This window comes from Lampetra planeri, chromosome 42, assembly GCF_965212315.1.
Source record: "Lampetra planeri chromosome 42, kcLamPlan1.2.h2, whole genome shotgun sequence".
Lineage (NCBI taxonomy): Eukaryota > Metazoa > Chordata > Hyperoartia > Petromyzontiformes > Petromyzontidae > Lampetra > Lampetra planeri.
In genome coordinates, this window is record NC_136148.1 from 2,374,923 (window position 1) to 2,396,755 (window position 21,833).

The 21,833-nt window shown below is 48.7% G+C and overlaps 1 protein-coding gene across 1 annotated transcript; it reads right to left on the reverse strand.

Annotated features, from left to right (window-relative positions):
• Window positions 1-8,656: 8,656 nt before the first annotated feature.
• LOC144732299 (uncharacterized) lies at window positions 8,657-21,282 on the reverse strand. Its single transcript, XM_078613752.1, has 5 exons — window positions 20,617-21,282; window positions 15,609-15,704; window positions 14,989-15,094; window positions 13,054-13,134; window positions 8,657-11,442 (listed from the first exon to the last, which is right to left on the reverse strand). The coding sequence occupies exons 1-4, from the start codon at window positions 20,996-20,998 to the stop codon at window positions 13,077-13,079; spliced, it is 642 nt and encodes a 213-aa protein (XP_078469878.1). The 5' UTR covers window positions 20,999-21,282; the 3' UTR covers window positions 8,657-11,442; window positions 13,054-13,076.
• Between the last annotated feature and the right edge of the window lie 551 nt (window positions 21,283-21,833).

The following is a 21,833-nucleotide window of genomic DNA, read 5'->3' on the forward strand; positions in this document are numbered from 1 at the left end:
ACGCAATTTACATTAAAATTTGGATGGAAGAGTAGGCCAAATACTCTCGAGGGGCTACACGCCGAGTGGAGGTCATACTGCTAGCAGCGGCGTGAGCAATAAATTGTCGGGCTGCGCGTTTTACCTTTAACACACAGCAACAACAAAAATAAATCAATTCGTTCAACAATTCTCTATTGAATTTGAATCAATGAAAACCATTGGTAAACAACAACAAAAAAGCATCCCGTTTCAAGCGACATCCTGACCGATTCAATCGCGAGCGCCTGTTCCCGCAAGCGCCACAGCGTCGAGGCCACAGCCGGTGTCGAGCATCAAGCTCAAGGCGCGACGGACACGGCTGCATGCTAATGCCATTTTTTTCCCCGCGTCGACGCCCCAGACCGTGGAGCGTTTCATTTTTTTCTTTACCGCGGTGCCATTCAGCGGGTCCGACTGCTGCAGGCGGCGAGCGCGCCGGATGATCCGCCCAACGGCGGCTGGGGCCAGAGGCGAGGGCGGCCCCCCCTTTTGTCTTCGTGGGCGGCCCGGCAAGGCGCGCGTTGACCCCCCTTTAATCAGCAGCTGCCACGCGGCGTCCGCGTAAGACAGTGGAGGATGGTGGGTGGTGGTGGTGGGGGGGATGCAGCGGCGTGGGTGGGTGGGTGGGTGGAGGGGAATGCGGCGCGTGGCATCTTTCAAGTGCATCCGAGACGCCCACGGCAGTGAAGGCTGTGACGGCACGCGCGGCGACAGGGACATTAAATTGGCCTTAGCCCCGGGCAGGCGGGCAGGTGATGCAAAAGGCGGCGGTGCCCAAGTTTGTGGGCTGGAACGACGTTTTTTTTTAATATCCCCTTGTTTTGGGGAGGATACTGCCACGGTGTCATCGTCAGGGGGCACTGGGACTTGGAATCCAGCGGTCGCCGATCTGATTCGATCTTCCGCCGCGGCAGTTGATGCCATGGGCAAGTTTCTTAAATCCAGCGTAAATCGGCGCACCGGTCAGCCGATTGGCAGATGGTACACGGCGGGGTTAAAGCGGGGGTACTCTCACCTCTTTCAAGACGTCTGGCGAGCGGGCAAGAGTTGGCCAAACGCTCTCCCAATAGCGTAAGCGGCTCTCATACACCTCCCCTCCAGGTGAGGCCCATCTTGCCAGCAGTGGCGTGGGGCAAGCGATTGCAGGGCCGCACCTTTACCCTTTATTTTGAGAAGCCCCCCCCCCCCAAACCAAGCGATTGACATCGCCGTCACCACGGTGACACACAACGAGGGTTTACACTGCGTCTCAATCCTGGCGAACGCGGCTCAAGAGAACGCTCCGAACCGGTTGGACGGAGGCAGCTGTGCGAACGTTTAGCGTCGATCAGTCGCTGCCCCGGTAGGGGTCTCGACGCAGAGGCGCCCATCGTCGGGGGGTTTGGGGGGGGGGGCCACGTTCAAACTAACGACGCGGCGGCATGGCAAGCGCGGCCGGTAAGGCCGACGGGGCGAGCGATGCACGCCGAACCTCGACCGCGTGTCGAGTCTCGCCCCCCGTGATCTCTCTCCCGAGACGTTGCGCGGAGCGATCCGTACCGGGAGATGTTTCGGCGGAGCGAGCGCTGACGGGGGGCGAGAACGCGGCGGCCGCGGCGGTTGTGGGGGGCAACCCCCCCCGCCGTCCAGCTCCGTGGCGACATACACGGCGGCACGCGCAGCGACGGCAAGCGGTCGCGCACGCCCCGGGGTTGCGGGGGCTTTAAACCCCCAAACCCGTCCCAATTTCGCCTCGGGGGTCCCCTTCCTCCACGCGATGAGCCCCCTGTCCACCTGCACCGTTTGCACGCTCAGTGGCGATGCCGTTCGAGCGCACGTTCGTACACCGGTGCAGCGGCAGCACTGATGGGTGCGCCAAGGGCGTGTAATGAGAGCCACCGTTATTCAGCCAACACAGTCACTTTGCGAAAATAAATCAATGAAGCTGCAATCTGCGACTATTTTTGATACCCTAATCGAGATTCAGGATCACCATCTTTGTTCCTAAAAATATCAGATTAAAAAACAAATGTTAGGGTTTCATGTTATAATTTAAATAAGAAAAATATACATTCTCGTGAATATCACTAGCATCAATGCCTCAAATCATGCCATCGTGCAAGCAACCAATTAACACAATTAATATTTGTGACATCTATATTAAAATTCTTGGTTCTTTCGGTAAAGCCACGTAGAAAGGAAATACTAAAATAATAAAAATAAAACTAAATTCTCACGACATTTCGATTGCAACAAAAGCAATCATTATCAGGTGTGAAAAGCACAGCAAGAAAATTTTACCGCGGTCTGGTTTTCACACCTGATGATGATTGCTTGTGTTGCAATCGAAACGTCGTGAGAATGTAATTGTTTTATTTTTATTATTTTATTATGTCCCTTCTACGTGACTTTACCGAAAGAACCAAGAATACGAATTCCTGCAGCCACGAAAGCTTTAAATCGAAATCTATATTAAAGACGACGCTGCCATTCCAACGCCAACCGTTGCCGGCCGCGCAGTGCTGCTCAGACCCTCCAAGAGCGAGCCCGCCGACGCGGCCGCTCCCCCTACCTTAGCGCGCCACGACATCGCTTGGGGCCTGGGCCCCTTGCCGGTCCGCGAGCGAGGGCACGCCGGCCGGCAGCTCGAGAGAGAGCGAGCGAGCTGGCCATCGTGAACCTGTCCCTGCAAAAAATACAACCTCGAATGCCCGGTGCACCGGTTAAAGAGAGAAATCAAAGTAAAGAAGTTGAAATAAAAAAAGCAGGTGGTGGCGGGGGGGTGCCATCTCCCGCACCGAAGGGCTCGCACGCCTAGAAGCTCGCCCGCTTGCTCTCGTGCCGCTCTGCGGAGTGCCCGCTGGCACGGCAGTGGCACGAGCGGGAGGTCCACCTTCGTCACTGCAGTGCCGCTTGCTGCATTAGCCGGGCGTTTCCACGCAACACGTCGGCCGGGGCGTAGCCCCCCTTCTCTCCCAGCCCGTCTCGCATTTCCCTCCAAAAAAATAAATCGCCGCCGACTCATTACGGCATTAATTATGTCATTAGCGGGCAGCCGGGCAGTAGCCGAGGAGCCGGGCTTGGGAGGAGCACGGACGCACGGATGGCGGCTGCTGCTGCTGCCTGTCGTGGCGGCTGTGAACGCAGAATGTTGTGGCGCTGACCGGGCGGGCGGGCGGGCGGGCGTACACGGTAGCATGGCGGCGCACCGCGGTTGTGTACAGACGGCGCGAGATCGCATCTCTGGTGACTTTGCGGCCGCTGCGCGGGACACGTACGCTGCGTCCGGCGGTGGCGGGCGGCGTCGTGCGCGCACGCCGCGGTGATGGATGCAGGCGAGCGCGCTCGCACACGGCTCGCTTGTGCGTACACACAAACTCACTCGTGCATGCACACGTGCAAACTGCACAGCACCCTCGCATCAAATGTGTCACTGTCATGACTGCCTTTTTACGATTCCATATTGGAGGGCGGGGGGGGATAGATCCGTGCGTGGGTGAGAGATCTGTAAACTGCAAGGGCAGCATTTTGTCGACTGCTTGCTGCAATCAATGGAACGCATACTAAACTGCAGCGATAGAATTCAGATAATGGGCATTTAAAGGAAAAGCGATGTGGTCACGTCCCCTTTCAAGATGAATATCACACGCGACAGTTTAAAGCCTGTGGCAGAGATTGACGGAATGTAGGTGACGACTGAGAGTCAAGATCATGAATTTTCAAGGCGGTTATGGGAGTGCATCACTGTAAAGGAGTGACCGAGTATACGCTGCCGCACACACAAAGATCGAACAAAAACTGCCATTGCTAGGATAATCACAGTACATGCAGCAATTATAATGTGGCGAATTGCTATATAACTCCGGCTCCGCATATCCTTCATGTTGCCGGCAAACACGACAATGGGAAAAATTACATCTTTATGCCAGTTACAGAATTTTAAATGCTTTTTCAAACATTAACTCGTTCTCACAAATATCAGCGGGGAACACACGCACACACATATATCTCGAGAGAAAATCGCAAGCTTATACTGCACCACAGAATATCAACGCCATATATATATTTTAAGCGCACTACAAACTCCAATAGTGTTGCATGTGCTCACGAGAGCTCCGAATCAGAATTTCTCTGCGTTCAAACCTCGTCCTGCGTAACCAAATGGCGGCTTTTGCCATCGTGGGTTTTGGATATCCTCATGTCGAATTTTTCCCATCGCCACCTCCCTAACTTGCAAGAGTCCCTACACACGCAGAGACCTCTTATATTTCATAGAAAAAAAAATCGCACGTACAAATATTGCGTGCAAACACACCCATGCGTACGACCACACCGCACGTAATGTGTCTGGTGCTGTTCGTTTATTTCTTTTCCGCACACGTATACACACGTGCGTGCCCGACGATGAGCATAAATGCACACGCATCCACTGCAGTCGTCTTCCCATGCGCGCATGCAATGACGTTCTCTCTCGCACACGCAACATATTAGGCACACGCACCGCACGCACACACACATACGTACAGGCACAAAGGAATATATGCACGCGCACGCACACGCACGTACCGCTTGTCAAAATCCCCGTCACATCTGCGTACATTGCACACAGCTCGCGTGCACAGCAGTCGCGTGCACCAATTACCACTGGGCCTGCGATGTACGGCTATTATGCGCGCGCTCACTCGGAGGTACGGCAAACGCGAAGACAATCCGTGTGGGGAAACTGACATGGGCTGTACCAATGAGGCTGCATCCTCGGAGGGGAAATCGCATTATCTGCTCGGCCACCAATGCAATCCTTGAGTAACTAAATGTTTAAACCGCCTGTCCCGCTAACACTGGTGCGGCCCCATGCCAGTTCATCGTTTCGTTTCGCCACCCGGTTTGTCCCATCGACGCGATCGCCGCGCGCGCAACTTAACGCCGAGGGCTGCAGACCTTCGGCAGTGGTGCTGTGACGATGCCAAACCATCTCTCTGCCGCCGTGAGGCCGTTGCGGCTGCTAAAAACGAGCCGACACCTTGCACGGGCCACACTTGATCTTACGGTCGAACATGTTTCCGCCGAACATACTTGCAGGTTCATTTGCGACAGCGGGAGTGACGGGGTAGGGTGGGAAACCCTGACGAAATTAGCAACAACTTACAATCGCCCCCGTTTTCACAAGAAAATATAGAGGGCTCGATTAAAGATGTTGAGAGCACATGGAAAGGTCAGCAGTTTGTGTTTTTTAAATGCACATTTTAACTGCAGCCTATCGATGACACCTTAAGAGCCTAGAGCAGGAATGGGGGTGGCACAAACGAGGCTTTTAAATGGACCTGGGTGAAAATTATCCACATCCAAAGGTGAGGGCCAGGTGGCTCAGAGGTCAGAGCGCTGCGATAAAAACCGGGTACGATTCAATTGAACCGAGTTGATGGTTCTCGTTCCCGATCACTAAACGGCTGGACACACACCCAATGACAAAAAAAACCCATCGTAGTAAATTTCGTTCTGCTGCACTTAAATTTGACTAAATTTCATCCGTGAGAATTCACGAAAAAAATATCTGCGAGCCTTCATGCGAGGAGCATTTCCTCTCCGTAGCGGTAAGGGTGTGAAAGTTCTGCCCTCTAACTGTGCAGACCAGAGGTCACGTTAAAAGGACCGTGGTGTCCATTTGCACGGGGCCGTTCTCGTACACACTTTGGGTTTTGCGCTGCTCTGCCATAGTTCAAGGAGCACAACTGAATAATGTGTAAGCAATTTTTCTTCTGCTTCTTCATATAAATGTCTGAAGACAGCAAAGACCCACACGAGGAGCTTAGTTTAGTTCCTGGAAAAGGAAGTTGCGTATCAAAGTCATGTTTAACGGGACCATTTAAACCACCTTGGCTGCAATAATCGACGCGGTTGGCCTGCGTTCCTGGCCGAGTGCAACGCGCGATATGAGTGGAGGGTTTGCGATCATTTACATTTCTGTTTTTTTGTTTGCTTACGTTTTTATTCGCGACTCAACGCGAGCCCGGTACAATACGCCGATCGCCAAATGGAGGGCCGGGAGGTCGGTGGGAACAGAAACCCCGCGAACAACCCTATGTCGGCACGACAGGACGCCTTGCGAAGGCGGAAAATTGGGCTCGCTGCGATCATTTAAGTCTCAAAAATAAAATCGGCCACCACCACATGGCAAGTGAAAGTGCACACATCTTCCTTGTACTGCCTCCTCAACACAAGCTGAAAATAAAACATTCTGAATCCTAATTATAATCGTAGTGGTGGAGGCCTCTTCACCCACAACACCAAAAATACAGGCGATGTTTCTAAATATATCGACGAATATTTTTGAGCCAAATTTAAAGACAACTGAGTGGACAAGCAGGTGTTAGTCACGTACAAGGTGGATGATCGAGTGGGTGAAAGGTACATGCAGGCAATTTTTGCATTATGCAATAACACAGCTGTACGTTCCACACTCCACATTACCCAAATGTCACATTAATACAACGGTTTGATGTACACATTTCACTTGATTTCACTGCTCAGTGGCTACCACACGTGACGCCCCACTGAGGATATTTGACTCGTTCCACGCAACCACCCGCAAATTGAATTAGCTGACAATGTCGCATTTCTCCCGCCAATAAGGTCACGGGCATCACACATTGGTAATCATAGTTCACGAGGTACACGTGGGTCACACGATAGGGGCAGCTACCAGGGTCAGGTGGTACACTGGGGATACAGGTGAAGGGCAGCACAAGTCACGTGTTAGGACAACGGGGGGGGGGGGGGGTAATATGAAAGACGTTCACCATTTCGCGCACTTTCAGGTGCTTCCGATATTAGGAAGCTATGCGCTTTTACATCATCTAGATCGAAAACTCATTTCTTTAGAGCAGCTTTTTGTTTCTAGTTTGTCGTTCTTCCCTCCGCATCTCCGATTATCACGGTTGGCTACGTATGGTACAAAAACACATTCCTGCGTTGGGAGCTGGTAGGAACCTGGTTACAGCAGAACCACCTGGTGGAACCAGGTGGTTCTTACCAGTATAAGTTCAACATACACACACCAGGGGTCACATGGTGACGACAGCTACCAGATGCCACATGGTACACCAGGACGACATGGAAGGGGACTGCACCAGGGTAATTGGGAGGCAATTATTGCATCGTTTAGGAAATGCGTGGCAGTGCAAGGCGATTATTGATCCTGCAGGCGGCTTGTGTTTTAGAGCTGAGCGCTATCGATTCTCTGGGCCTTCCGGCCGGAAGGGATGTCCCACTGCAGTCCTCACGACATCGCCCAAACAAACCGACAAACACGGCAGGATACACAGGGCCTGGCAAATGCCACTTTAAATCACACCACCACAAAACAGTATCAGACAACCCAAACATCGCACGACTCTTATACGACACAATGTACTTTTGGTGTAATAAGAAAATAGAGCCCGTTTAACACGTCGGCTTTTGCGACCAATATCATCCATAATCCAGGCGTTTTCTTCGGTTAGATCCCTCCCCCCCCTCCTTTGCGCACAAGTATTGTCATGGCATCTACGCCTCTATTTAAGGAACGAAACGGGTGGACTTCTCCACAAATCTGGCTGTCGCCTGATGAAGCTAGTTGTAAATACTGGCGAAACGTCGTACTCGGATTGTAAATATTGTGGCTTGGCTCTCCAACACACCGGTTAGTGCTGTACTAGTGCCGAATTGGCCACATTCTGTTTACGTGACAACCCTTAGCTGTGTCGGGTGGTGGCGGGTTTAAAGACACATTTATATATTTACGCGATCTAATCCAAAAAAACCTGCATTAAAGAGCCTGTAAACACAAAAGACAGACCCACCCAGCACCACGCCCGACCACCTTTGTCTCCCCAGTGGCGATGTTTACCCACCGCACCAGGTACTCATGAGGCCGAGTCAACCTAGGGGAGGCCCAGGACCGGTTCAGATAATCGTCACCGACGTTTGCCGTGAGCGGGAATCGAACTCGGGACGCCGGGTTCGTAGAGCAGTGCGCTAACCGCTACACTACCACTCCCCACACACACACAAGTGTGCGATTCAAAACGTCAGCACGCAAGCGGACCGGTGCACGGTCTGGTTACGCAACCAAAATGATTCATCCAGCGGTGTAATTGCGATTGCATGTGGCAGCGGTTCACTCTCTGAAGGAGCCCATTCAAACCGTTGTCATTTTTACGACATTTCAAACCAGACACGCCAAGTTGCCTCTTGCGCGAGCGATACACCCACTGTGCGACGGCTTTTATGGAAGAGGGGCGGACAAGAGCACAATGCACACAAGCATCACGTGCAAACTATGAATTCTCACAGACGAAGAGACACTTAGCTCACACGCCGTATGGAAATGGCCAGAGGATTGACGGCACCTCTATTGCCGGAAGATGCTTTTGTGCAATTCATTGAGAGATTTTTTTCCCCACGACAAAGCATAATTCACACAGGCACTGAACACATGTCTCATGCAACTGCCCCTTGGTTCGCTTGAAATAAAAATTACATTTACCGCATCACGTTCGAGACTCAACCATTCAGCACCAAGACGAAAACATAATCAGAAAACACACACAAAAAGAGAGTTGGAAGCTAACAATCCCAGAGGCACAAAAGAAAAAAAAGACACTTGCCACCATGAATGTATAATGCATTTTTGCTATATTTATTGACATGTACAAAATGATGGGGCCACCAAATTTCAAAGACACACAGACTGCCTTAACCAGGCATCACACAGACTCGGCCAGACGTTCGACTATATACACTCACACTACAAATTTTCCATGAAACTCCACGGTTACATGCAATAGATCTTGTTTATATTTCGACAGCCTACATTTGCGTTTAATTAGTTTAAATCTGGGTTTCTGGTCATGAAAATTAATGTGTCAATTGCATTTCCTACAAAACACAAGTTGAAAGTTTTAAAAAGACACACCTGCCCTACTGCCTTAAATTGTAACTACACTTTTTAAAATATATATGTGTGTGTATATTTGCAATATAAAAAAGGTACGTGATAATATTTTGGAAACGCCAGCTATTCAGGTGGAGGGGATTTAATGAAAATACGCCTGAACAACCACGCCACTTTCTCCGCCAACAATAACAACAACAACAAACCCATGTAACCTTTGTTTGCGTGAAAAGTTTTCTTACAAACTGCCTCGAGTCCACATACACAAACACCACTTTCCGTTTGTAGGGGGAGGATTCTGTTAAAGACGCACAAGACCACAGGACTACCCAGTGCTAGGCGAGGACTCAATAGGCCGACACGTTTTTTTTTTCTCTGTACAAAAATCACGCAGAAGGCCCCCGGCGTGAGGGCCAACGCATCCGTCCGTGTTTCCCCGATTACGTTTTTTTTTCCTACTTACGGCTTAAATAATACAATGGCTACACGTACATACAACGCGACCCCGCCGCCGCACACGCTCGGATAACGTTGCATTTGCGTCTCTGTAAACGTTAAATTATGGGGGGGGAATTTTTTGTTTGTTAAGAAGGTTAGTGGTAAAGTGTGCAAATCGATCCCTGGCACCAACGCCCCCCTCCCCCCTCTTCTCAGTGTTTTAGAAACAACTTCCAAAGTGACGTCAAGTTTTTTTGTTTGTCTGTTCTAGGTTTAGATTCAAATTATTTAATCGACGTATTTCATTGTACTGTGATGCAAAAGGTTGATAAACTGTGCAAATGCCCACCATTCTACAGAGCACCTATTCCTAGCAGTATAGGGCATATGCATCCTACTGCAGGTGGCTTTAACGTGTCAATTTGAAATGTAAAACATAAAGGCCTCTTATTTTTCTTACAAAGCATTAACGGAGGTAGTTCTACGACCGCCAGACCTGTCGGACCATGCGTAAAGAGCAATGCTTACACGACTGCGACGCAGAATTCACCTACAAGCAACACTCCCGTCTCGTCTCCAAGCAAACACAAAAGTTTAGAAACCAAAAATGTTAATGTTACAGGCTGGAAAAAAACGATAAACATTCTGTTCACGTGAAATAAAATTTGTTCCTGTGTGGCAGATATTTCAAGGTCAAACGCGGCAAAAATTTCAAGCATCTAAATAGGAGTGTGTTATCAATTCGATTGCGTTTTAATTAAATAGAGAGAGAAAAAACCCTCACTGGGAATTTTTACAGTGCGAATTAGCCCACGGAGCAACGCGACACTTTAAAAGGCACAGCCCCATGTAACTGAGTGCACTTTCCTTCTGTAATGTGGCAATTTTATTTCTGTAAATGCTCTCAAAAAAAATGTGTTAGGAAATATATATTTTTTTTTCCGGTTCATTATATATTGGATGGTGCAACGTATGTATTTATTCTTCACACATGGAAGGGTAAATGGAGATAAATCATCCCCCGAATTACAGTTTTGGCCTGATTCCTGCATGGTTGTTTCTTCTCCGGCGTGCAATGGACAAGGATATTTAAGCGAAGCCACATCATTGTTGAAGAAAATGTGAAACCAAAAGTTAAAAACACCACCAGCTTCAGGAAATGTTTAGAAAATATCCAAGGGATGGAAATGACGTTCGGGAAAAAAATGCATTCGCGACGACGTTGTTTGGTTCAACAGCTCTTTACCTTGATAGATCAAAGCACAAACTTGAAATGAATTTACTTACTTATAGTTTATAATTGTTTTGCCTCAATCCCTTATATTCTGATTATGGTCAGGAAATCTTGACACCGACTATAAATTCAGCTTCTGTATCTACAACGGGCGTCATACTTTCAAAGACTGGAAACAGATTCCCGCTTCAAAAACAACATACTTTACATTTTAAAGTTCAAAAATTTGGCCACAAGGACACCTCGGACAGCTTTTACATTTTCTGCCATTTCACTAAATATTTCGATAACGGACAATTGTCTCCACATGACACGACAGGAACGCGACCGGGGCTTGCTCGCTAGCACACACGCTGACGGGAGCACCCATCCTATATGTCGGTTGCTCATCACACTGCCTCTCGATAAAATCGGGCCCGTATCGGTATGAAAGCTCGATGGATAATAAATTACAGGGGGCAGTTCAGTATATGTCGCTGTCAGTGATGCACCAGCAACAGCCATACGGGGCAAATAGAGCACGTGTCATTTCCAACCGCAACATGGGACACATGGGGACTGGGGGGGGGGGGGGGGTTTAAGGTAGTCGTGGTTTTGATTGGGGAGAAGTGGAGGGATTGGGGGGGGGGGGTCTGCCACCCGCCTTCGTGCTCCCCGCCTCGACCCCGCCGCAGAGAGCGGGCGGCAGGGCGGAGGTAAAGTGCGCGGTTAAGGCTCAAGTCGTGATGGAGGGTGGGTGGGGGAGCAAAATACTCAGAAAAAAATCAAAAGCCTCTCGTTTGATTGCTCTCAGGTCGCTCTCCCCGCGGCACGTGGGCTGGTGGTGATCAGGCCGCCACTGCACAGCAAAGCAGAGGTATGAGGTCACCATCGGGGGAGGGGGGGTCAAGACAATCACAGAGACAACTGCCCTCCTAGTATACACAAGCACATCTCGCTGCTGTTACAATAACGTGGATGAAGATTGGGGGTGAAACCAGTGAAGTGGGCGTATGTTGGCATTCCTCATTTTCTCGACAGACACGTGCTTTCAGTTTTAACCATGCTGCCACAAGCCCATGACGTTCAAGTTCAGAAGCACGCCCACATAACTTGCGTGTTTTAAATTATTTAAAGTGGAGGACAAAAAAGTTAAATAAAACTAAACGTAGGCATGGCTACTTTACACAACACAAAGTGTTAGTTTTGGCTCTGTTGCTACGTCTTTCACATGGTAATTATTAGAATTTTACCAGTACTTTTCTTTGGCACTCTCTTGACACACGGGAAAAAAAGTTCACATGCCATCTTCCTGCAGTGTTTGTAAATAATTTAAATAGCCAACACAGTTTTGCTCTATTTATCGAGACTGTCAGTGCAGGTTTAAAGTGAGAGAGAATTGTGGCTAATAAACACTCATTGCAACGCACACCACTGACTCCAAGGGATAACAATCACAGAATATCCAACAGCGTTATGCATTCTGCACACATTCGCCGAGCAGATTTAACCCCATTATCAACAAAAACGTACGGGTTAAAAAAACCAGCTGAGCAACGTAACACGAAAGCATCGCCCACCATAGAAAACAAGCACCATGAGAATTAAAATGTATTCACCTGACATTCAACTATAAGCACCAACGTGCATTAACAGCTGCACAGCTGTAAACATCCAACTTATTAGGGGCCTTAGCATGACTTGCAACGACTTTACTTGAACATAAGGTGACATACGAGTTATCTGAGATGGACACACAACACACCTCTCCCCCCCCCGCCCACACTCCTCAAAATGACCGGTCAGAATATGCCAATTCGGTAAGTTACCCGAGAAGCCTGGGTTACAACATCCCCCATGATCGAAAAGATCATGCCAATATGGCAATCATGCCAAGGCCGCCTTGCTCGATGTACTAAATTTACCAAGACTCAATTGCACATGTGCAATGGGACTTCCATCGGTCTAATAAGAAGACAAAAAACTAGAACACAGGCCCAATGATGGCATGAGACAAAAATATAATTTGCCGTGAATTCGTCAAAACTAAAAATCAACACAGCCATTTGTCAATTCACTGCTGACTAAAGCCCCCGTGCGCCACCAAACCAACACTGTCTGCCATTGAAGTTGTTCAAGCATAACTCAGTGCAGGTTTGGTGAACCTGGGTTTCTCCAGGACCGGCTGGAATATGACTTTGCCACTGATGCTAGCTGCAGGTGGGAATCGAACTTGTAGCGTCTCCGGGATTCGTAGCGCAGTATTCGACAATACACTGCACCACCTGTTGAGCCCGTCAATTCATTTTGAGGCCACGTTTTCACTCAATTCGCTTCCAAGGGCCCCCCCCCCTCCCCAGGGACCTGGAACTCTACCTGGGGCTCAAAGGTGCCTGTTCAAACGGGCCCAGTCATTATTAATAAAAACGCCGGTTCACTTTAACAAAAAAAAAGCAGCCGCATGTTTTACCTTTCTGGGCGGGTCGAGTCATGTTAGTCAGGCGGGTGCTCAGGACAGGAGCGGTTCACTTTAAACCACGAGTCAATACATCTGCAAGGAACACAGGTGAAGGTCCAAGGTCAGTCACAAGTTGATACACAGCACCGATAGTATTGAGTCACAAGAAAATCCATGTGTGTAGCGCTCAGTGTAGCTGTTTCTACATGCCTGCAATAAATTTACGTAAAAGGTATGCAGACTTTTTGTCAACCAACCAACTTCTGGACAGGGGGGGGGGGGGGGGCTCCCCATACAGTGCAGGCCACGGGAAGTTTTTGACCGTACTTCACCACGCTGGTCTGCGAGCTTCGGTGAATGCGGCGAACGTAGATGAGGGAGCAAAGTAGAGTACAACAATAGATTTTTCTGCACTTTATTCTGCTGCCCACCACGTAGCCCAAGGGAGGGGGAGCCTAAAACACCTGTGTTATGCACAGGTGTTTTAGGCTACTAGCAAAAAAGTCATATTTGTAGATGCTCATCCCCAAGCTAAAAATGCTCTGATAGTGGCAGTCTTTGTACTGTTCGTCTTTTTGCGTTCTCTGGTCTCACACTGGTAGTGAGAGTAGGCCCTAAAGAAGGCTGCCGTCTCTGGTGCAGCCGAATCGGTTTCAAACACAATGCATATCTTATCAGAGCATGTTTGTTTGCATGTTCACCACAAGTACGTGTGGTTAATGCAGACTTGATTCCTTGCAAAAGGTTTATATTTGATGTTTGAACAAAGAATAAAGTGGCAACTTTTTTCAAAATTTTCTTGCTGTGGATTTCACACCTGATGATGATTGCTTGTGTTGCAGTCGAAACGTCGTGAGAATTTGTATTGTTTTATATGTGTATTATTTTATTATTTCCCTTCGACGTGACTTTACCGAAAGAACCAAGAATATGAATCCCTGCAGTCACGAAAGCTTTAAATCAAAATCTTAACACCTGTTTTATTGCCAGAAAGGGTAAAACCTATTCTTGTTTTTTTCATACCTAAGTTATGCGTGGTGATCGCCCATCCAATCACTATCTAAGTTGAACTCTTCTTAAGACTCCTGAGATCGGATGGGATCAGCTGCATTCCTGGTCTACTTGTGTATTTACAAATGTAATTAGCATTTTAAATAGATTGCCAACGCTCATTAGTACAATACCCACAAGGGTGTGGCATGGGTGAATCCTGTGCTCAAAAAATACTAATCCTTTGCACGGAATATTATTGTTCAGAAACATGCAAGCATCTTATCACATATGCCTGAACATATACATACAATTTAAATGAACCAGCAACTTCAAAAGGCAACTTGGAAAATATTTATGAAAGATTAATGTGCTTCCAAGGGTGTCTATCACATCCAAGCTGGAGGTGGTGTCACTTTTTAGGTTGGTGTGGATACATTTCACTTTACATGTCTACCACGCTCTCCTCCGCCATGTGACTCGTGAAACATAATTCCTTAAGACAGTCGTGTAAATAAGTAAGCGGGATAATATGCTGAAGTCAGAGTTTGCAAGGAGACAAAAGTTAAGCTGGTTTAATGTTTACCTTTTTTTTTAGTTTGCAGTTGACAAATTAGCAAATCATAACCATGAACGTGTCAAGGACGACAGCAAGGCTGTGGCAACACAGAACGTCACAGCTGTTTGCTACTTTATGGTGAAACGGCCACCTCCAGTAACATTTTGGCCAAAAAACGCAAACGTCGGTTTCCTTTTAAGCACTGCACTACAAATTTAAAAAAAAAATTGTTTTTTTCCATTGTACCTTCAAAATAAATTAACAGACCGCTATTGAGGCACCACAAGAGCCAATTCACGTTATATTGTCATGACAACAGCAATTGCGCATGATTAGCGGCGTGAACGAGTGTCGAGTGTGCCGTGACACGGAAAACGCACCACAGCGCCGTTACTCACCCCTTATGATAAATACAGAGGCAGGGCAGCCGCGCAATTGTGTCTCCTTGATCCATCTCATCCAGGCAGATGGCACATTCGCCAGCGTCTTTCGTCAGTACGTCCTCTACGCCACCCAGACACAGGTAACCCCCACCCCCATAAACACCAGATGTCGTTCCCACACACAATCGAGGAATTGGGTATTGTGACAAATGCGTCGAATCAAATCTTAAGGCTCTTGATGCGTGCAGGAAATTGCACGAAAAGAGAATTTTGGCTTCGTGAAAATAAGCCTGGAGATTACAATGGGTTAGAGAATAAGTCTGTAACAGATCATTTTGAGAGTTAAGAAAAGTAAGTAGGGGGCTTGGACAGAACATGTCGCTAAAAGGTATGATGACCTGTGGGCGAGAATAACTCCATGCGTAGCAGCCAAAGGAACGTAACGCATCCGAGAGGACGTCCAACAAGTGGACAAGAGTTACGATTTAATCTCTTGTGCAGGTGGCTAGTAGGATTAGTGACATCACAGGATCGCGACGGATGGCGATTGCTCAGCGAGACCTTCGTCCGGCAGTGGTGATGACGAAAAAAGTACCGGAGTACAAACCAATCGCAGGCGGTGGAGGAGGCCTCACCGTTGTAGGAGACGCGAGGCTTGGTGAGACACATTACCAGGTGAACCTCCACCTCATCGGACGGCACGAACTTGGAGCAGATAGGGCACTTGAGCCCTGCGTGGGTTCAGGGATGGGGGTGAGGGACGCATGCAGGCGAGACGGGTCGAGTCAAATCAGGGTGTCGGAGAGCAAGGTAGGTGGTGGGGGTGGGAGAGTGTGAAGATAGGCACAAACTAACGCAAACAGTTTAAATGTAATTCTACGAATGACACTTAACACTGTAACTGCAATTAGTATAAGGCAAAGAGGTTATCACGCTGCACTATGAAGCCGACGGCACGAATGATTCCTGGCCATGGCTGTGAGGGCAGTTCCACAATTTCGGAAGTATGTTTCAGATACTTTAAAGAAAATTAGTACTGTACAATGATAAATTGTTTATTTTTTGCTGGGGCCAAGCTATCACTCAATTAGGACTATTATTCAGATACAAATAAGTTGTCCACCTTTTTAATAAAAGGAGAAATGCTCTTAAAATACCGAGGTGTGAGATGTACTTCGACAAAATAACTTTTTCATGCCTGTTGCCATGATGTTTATGCATGGCAAACCAATGACTTATTCCATAAACAGGCCACATTTTCTAAAACTAGAGATAAATTACCGTCAAAATTACACCATATTATGAGGATGATTTTTTTATTATTCTAATTAGTGAGGTTGTCTAATCAGTGGAAAGTGATATCTGAACCAATCTTAAATCCTCCTCTTTCACCAACAGCAGTAACTAGCATTGTGAATGCGGTCAACAAACAATCTCAAAAAGTGTGCTGAGTGAACGCAGTGGGACTGAGATAAAGGGCTATACAATTATTTGTATTATACTTAATTTCAATTTGCCTAACAGTTACTTATGCAGTCAAGAGCCAGTCTAGACACCCCACAACACAAACCAAATAAACACGACCAGCATGTTTAAATAGTTAACCATTTACTGTACTTTCTAATCACATTAGCCCCTTTGAGTAGTCAAACAGACCCTGAAAGCAAAGTTTGCATGACTAACTTTTCACTAAAAGACATGAAACAGTGAGCTAAAGCTTCCCATCAGTATTTTCTCTGCGCTGGAATGGATTTTTAATACATTGTGTCAACTTCAATTTAAGCTCAGTGTTTGCACAAAGCTGGTTCCACTTTGTCAGGTAATCCACTTTGTTAAACCCGTTACAGTAAAAGCAATGGCAGCAAACCATAGCCTGACGGTACCCGAGGTGAAATATGAAAGGGGGAAGAATGGCCTCCACACGGAAGGAGCTCCTTAGATCCCCTCTAGTATTTCCCCTACTCTTCCATATTGTTGAGACACCTTGGAACAGGTGGGAATTATTCACTTTGCTCCACCACACACGAACCAGCCGATCAACCTAATGTGGTGTGTGCCATATAGAACGATGGAATGACAGAGAACAGGGGGGGGGGGCATTACAAAAATACCCCCGTGGTTTTAACTGCTGCGTTTGGGGGAAAAAACAGAGACCGGTGAGTTGCAAGTAAAGTGTGGTAACTGTTACACCACACAAGCCATAAGGAAATATTAATTCTATAAGGAAGTATAAACCCCTCCTGCCTGGAATGGCGAGCACGAGTGGTGAAACAAGGGAATGCCTTCAATGTCTGCTGACTTGGGATGCCAAAGCACAAATGAGTGCTGCTGCTCTGAGCAATGTGCCCTTCCGTAGGTTTGAACAAAGTATGCTACGAAATAAAAAAACATAAATTGTAGCACTTTCTCAATTCCCCTTATTGGTGAGAGCCACCCCAGGCCTGGCCTGTTGAGGTCACTGTTTGGAGACAGTAATGTAGTTGCTGATGTCAATCAAGATACTCTTATATTGCACTGTCCCCCCACTTGAAACAAGTCCTAGTTAAGACAAACACTGACAATGTATAACTGAAAGCAGGACACAATTCTACCTTCTTCAGATAAGAAAAAGTAAATTCCTCTATCAAGGAAGCCTATATCACCAAATCGCCCGGAATGTGCCCAATCTTAAGATCTCAGAAACTATGTAGAAGGGTTGAGCCTGGACAATGTGGGTGACCACAGTGCACACAACAGGTATTATAGGCGGCTGCAATGCTACCTTGTGAGCCGCAGCGTACAGACAAATACATTGTTGTGCTATATGTCTATGCTCCCCTCTTGGCCCACCAACATTGACGAGCGTAACGCAACGGTCAATGAAACAACTCGAAAGCCCCACGGCGCACACAGAAGGCCCTCATTCAGCGGCACCTACTCTCTGTGGAGCTCCTTGCCCCTCGAGGTCAGGACTCCAAAGAGACACTTACAAAATCTTAAAATCTCGACTAAAAACGTATGCGTTTAAAATGGCTCTCTCCAGTTATTTTCAAACGTCTTTCTCGCTTCTTCTCTACTTGGTTGCTGATAAACTATGTTCCGCCTTTTCATGCATAGCGCCCTGAGAAGGACTGTTTAAGTGCGATTTCGTTCGTTTTCCCAGGCCGCTTGTCCTGGTGAGGGTGGCGGCGGCGGCAGCGTGTTAAGTAGTGGCGGTCCAGACCTCCCTTTTCCTGGCGACAGACTCTAACTCTTCCTGGGGAATTCCCAGGGGTTCCCAGGCCAAGCCATGCGACAGAGTCCCGCCAGCGTGTCCTGGGCGCTTTATACATTTAAATCATTATTATTACATTTTATCCAGAAAGGCATTCACCAATTCTTGAGACTTTTTTTTAACAAGAGGGTGGTGGTTGGTGCTGCTGATGCACTGGGGGGGATATTTCATGGCCAATTCCCCCCCCCCCCCCCCTGATTGTATTTAACCCCATCAGTTTGTGTTGCTTCAATAAAAAGATAAATCCTTGGGCCCTGGCCACGTGGGGTTGGTAATGAGCTCATGAGGCAGGCCCCGAGGATGAGCCTCCCCAATCCATCCCTCTGTATTAAGCGGCTTCCACGTGAGTTTAAACAAACAGCCAATTCAAGAGGCCAGAAACAAAGACATACTCGCAACATTCGTCAATAACACAGCCCTCCCTCTAGTTTGCCTGTTGCTTTTCCAAATGGCCCCGCGAAATAAGACCAATGCTATGTAAGGAATATATATACTGGATATATACAGGGTGCTTATTAAAAAAATGTTTATACTTAGATGGGACTATCGTTTTTTAATGGAAAAAGAACGGATAATACACCGTAACATAACGAATGTATGTTAATAGCTTGAAAAAAAATATGAGTCTCCACTTGTTCACCATCGTTGTCAACGCTTGCCTGGAATCTTCTCCAGGTGGTCCCCCCCAGAGCCCGGAGGGTACACGTCTTGTGGTATTGTTGCAAATTCTCACAAATGTTAACAAAATGTTCAAGCATCCATCCTCTTCACAGGTGACAAAGAAAATATCCAGATTTTTTTTTATTGCTACTTAACGTCCCAAGGATCTAAGCACCCAAATCAGAATAAGCAGCAGGCAGTACCGGAAGTGCGTTGGTTTCGCAGGCAAGCTACTGTACAGATTCTCTATAAGTATACATCTGTGGAAGTATTCAATAGTAATTACATTAAAAAAACTCTCGCCACTACGATGGGCCATTGCTCGAAACGTCGCCTATGCTATCTCTCTTCCGTTAATGTTTTCTGACGCGTGTGTTGTTTTGTCATCTGCTCACCGCCGTGCCAACCCAGCACCAGCATATTTTTCCCCGTTTAATTTTAACCGCACAGCAGTTACCCAATGCCACTTAAAATCCTTACACGTTGCCCTTGTCGTCTGCTAAAGCTGTCCGTACGTTGGTTCAACTCCTAGCCATGTACAACTATTTACATCATCACGAGACGGTGCTCGTGGGGGGGGGGGGGGTTCAGCGAGTGGCATCGTCCTGTGGCGTAGAGGACTTAGGTTCGGTAAGGTCAACCATGCCATGCCCACCGCTCACTTGACCATTTGGTGGAAAGCGACCTAATTCATGAAACAAAGAGACACGTGGGCTGACGAACACAGGACCGGAGCGGGATTCCCCACCACTAACGCCAAAAGTCAGCGGGTTTAAACAACCAAACGACACGCATCCCCGGCTGTTTGTGACGGCGCACCGAAGATCGTCGTGGAAATTCCACGTTCCCGTGGCGGGGATGTGAGGACACGCGGCCGCGTTACAGTTAATTATCGCGAGCAGAGACAAAGAAAAACACGTGATGGGTGTGTGGGGGGTGGTTTGAGATAGGGCATGGGAAAGGAGAGCAGAGGTTGAGAGAGTGCGCAAGAAGGTAGGGAAAGAGGCAGAAACATATTGAAACGAGAGTGGGGACAGGTGAGAGATGGGAGATAAAAGAATGAGATGGAAGCGAATACAGGCGAGGCGAGCGAGAGGAAATAAAATTGAGCAGGTGAGCTGGGAGACAAAGGAGAACGAACAAGAGGTTTGAGGGATGATGGATACAGGTTAGAGGAAAGACGAAGACAGAAATGATTGAGAGTAAAGACAGACTGAAGATGTTAAGAGGCGGAATGGATGGTGTGGGTAAGAGATACACGTGGGGAGAGAATTCGGCGAGAGACGAAAGAGACAGCCAGAGGTTGCGAAGAGACACGGGGGAAAGGGAGACATTCTCGTGGCGATGGGGTGAAGACGACCACGATGTGTGAGGCGAAGACAAAGGCGGCAGGCTCTAGCTACTGAGGTGTGTGTGGTGTGTGTGGGGTGTGTGGTGTGGGTGTGTGTGGTGTGTGTGTGGTGTGTGGGGTGTGTGGGTGTGTGTGTGGTGTATGTGTGTGGTATGTGTGTGGTGTGTGTGTGTGTGGTGTGTGTGTGGTGTAAGGTGTGTGTGGTGTAAGGTGTGTGTGGTGTAAGGTGTGTGTGTGGGGTGTGTGTGTGTTGTGTGTGGTGTGTGTTGTGTGGTGTATGTGTGCGGTGTGTGTAAGGTGTGTGTGTGGTGTGTGCGGTGTGTTTGCGGTGTGTGTGTGCGGTGTGTGTGTGTTCCGCGTGTGTTCCGCGTGTAATCACCGCCGAAGAGATGCGGGGCGAAGCGCACGGGCAGGGAGCGCGGTATCCCCGCCAGGCCCAGGATGCCTCCCGCCGCTGACGCCGCCCCTGAGGCCGGCGCGTCGCCCTCGTCGGGGCTGCTCCCCTCCGAGTCGCCCGAGCCGCGAGACGAGGCCGGCGAACGTCTCCCGGGGACTCCCCCCAGGGCCCGCTCCCTCTCGCGCTCCCGCTCCCTCAGCCCCGCGGACCCGCGACTCGAGGCGGCGACGCCCGCTCGGTACGAGGCGGAGGCCGCGGCCGCTGCCGCCGTCGTGGGGGTCGCGGGCCCCGAACCTCGGGCTCCAGGGCCCTCAGCGCCGGCGAACGGACCCGCCTCGGCGTCCGAGCTCTGGTTGGCCCCCATTACTCCCCGTGTGTGTGTTTGTGTCTGTATATAGAAACTCGCGGTGCCTGTGATTGTCTTCTCTCTCTCCGGCTCGGTGTCGCTGTCTCGTCCCCCACCGCGGTGGGACCCACACCCCCCCCCCTCACCAAAGGGCCTCCGTGCACCACCACAACCACCACGACCACCACGAGCTCAGAGTCAAACGCGGCCCTCCAGCGCCGCCGCCGCCGCCATGTCGCGCCGTGCGCGCAGCGACGCGACCCGTGCGACGTCACCGCAGCAACAGCCGTAAACGGAATGACGTCACGCGGGTCTCGGCGCGTGTGCTTGTTTGGGATTCTGTGCGCGGTGACGTCATCGGCGTGTGTTTGGTATTCTGTGCGCGGTGACGTCATCGGCGCATGTTTGCTTGGGATTCTGTGCACGGTGACGTCATAGGCGCGTGTGTTTGCTTGGGATTCTGTGCGCGGTGACGTCATCGGCGCGTGTGTTTGTTTGGTATTCTGTGCGTGGGGACGTCATCGGCGCGTGTGTTTGTCTTGATACAGTAAATTTAGCTGTGACGGTCCCACCTGATGACGGAGACTTGTGTTGAATCCGAAACGCCGTGATTTATTATTTATTTCAATTATTATTTCTATTATTTTTATTATTTATTTTAAATTTTACCTACGTGACTTTACCGAAAAAACCTAAGAGTATGAATCCTTGCTGTCACGAAAGCTTCAAATCTAGAATGGTTTGGGATTCTGTGCGCGGTGACGTCATCGGCGCGTGTTTGCTTGGGATTCTGTGCGCGGTGACGTAATCGGCGTGTGTTTGTTTGGGATTCTGTGCGCGGTGACGTCATCGG

Bases quoted from the DNA above. Each gene is read 5' to 3' on its own strand.
- LOC144732299 (XM_078613752.1), bottom strand. From the start codon at position 20,998: ATGGGGGCCAACCAGAGCTCGGACGCCGAGGCGGGTCCGTTCGCCGGC. The intron at 15,095-15,608 runs GTGAGGCCTCCT...TGGGTGGCGTAG, and splicing joins GCCTCGCGTCTCCTACAACG to AGGACGTACTGACGAAAGAC. The intron at 13,135-14,988 runs GTGAGTAACGGC...TGTTCCTTGCAG, and splicing joins CTCTGTATTTATCATAAGGG to ATGTATTGACTCGTGGTTTA.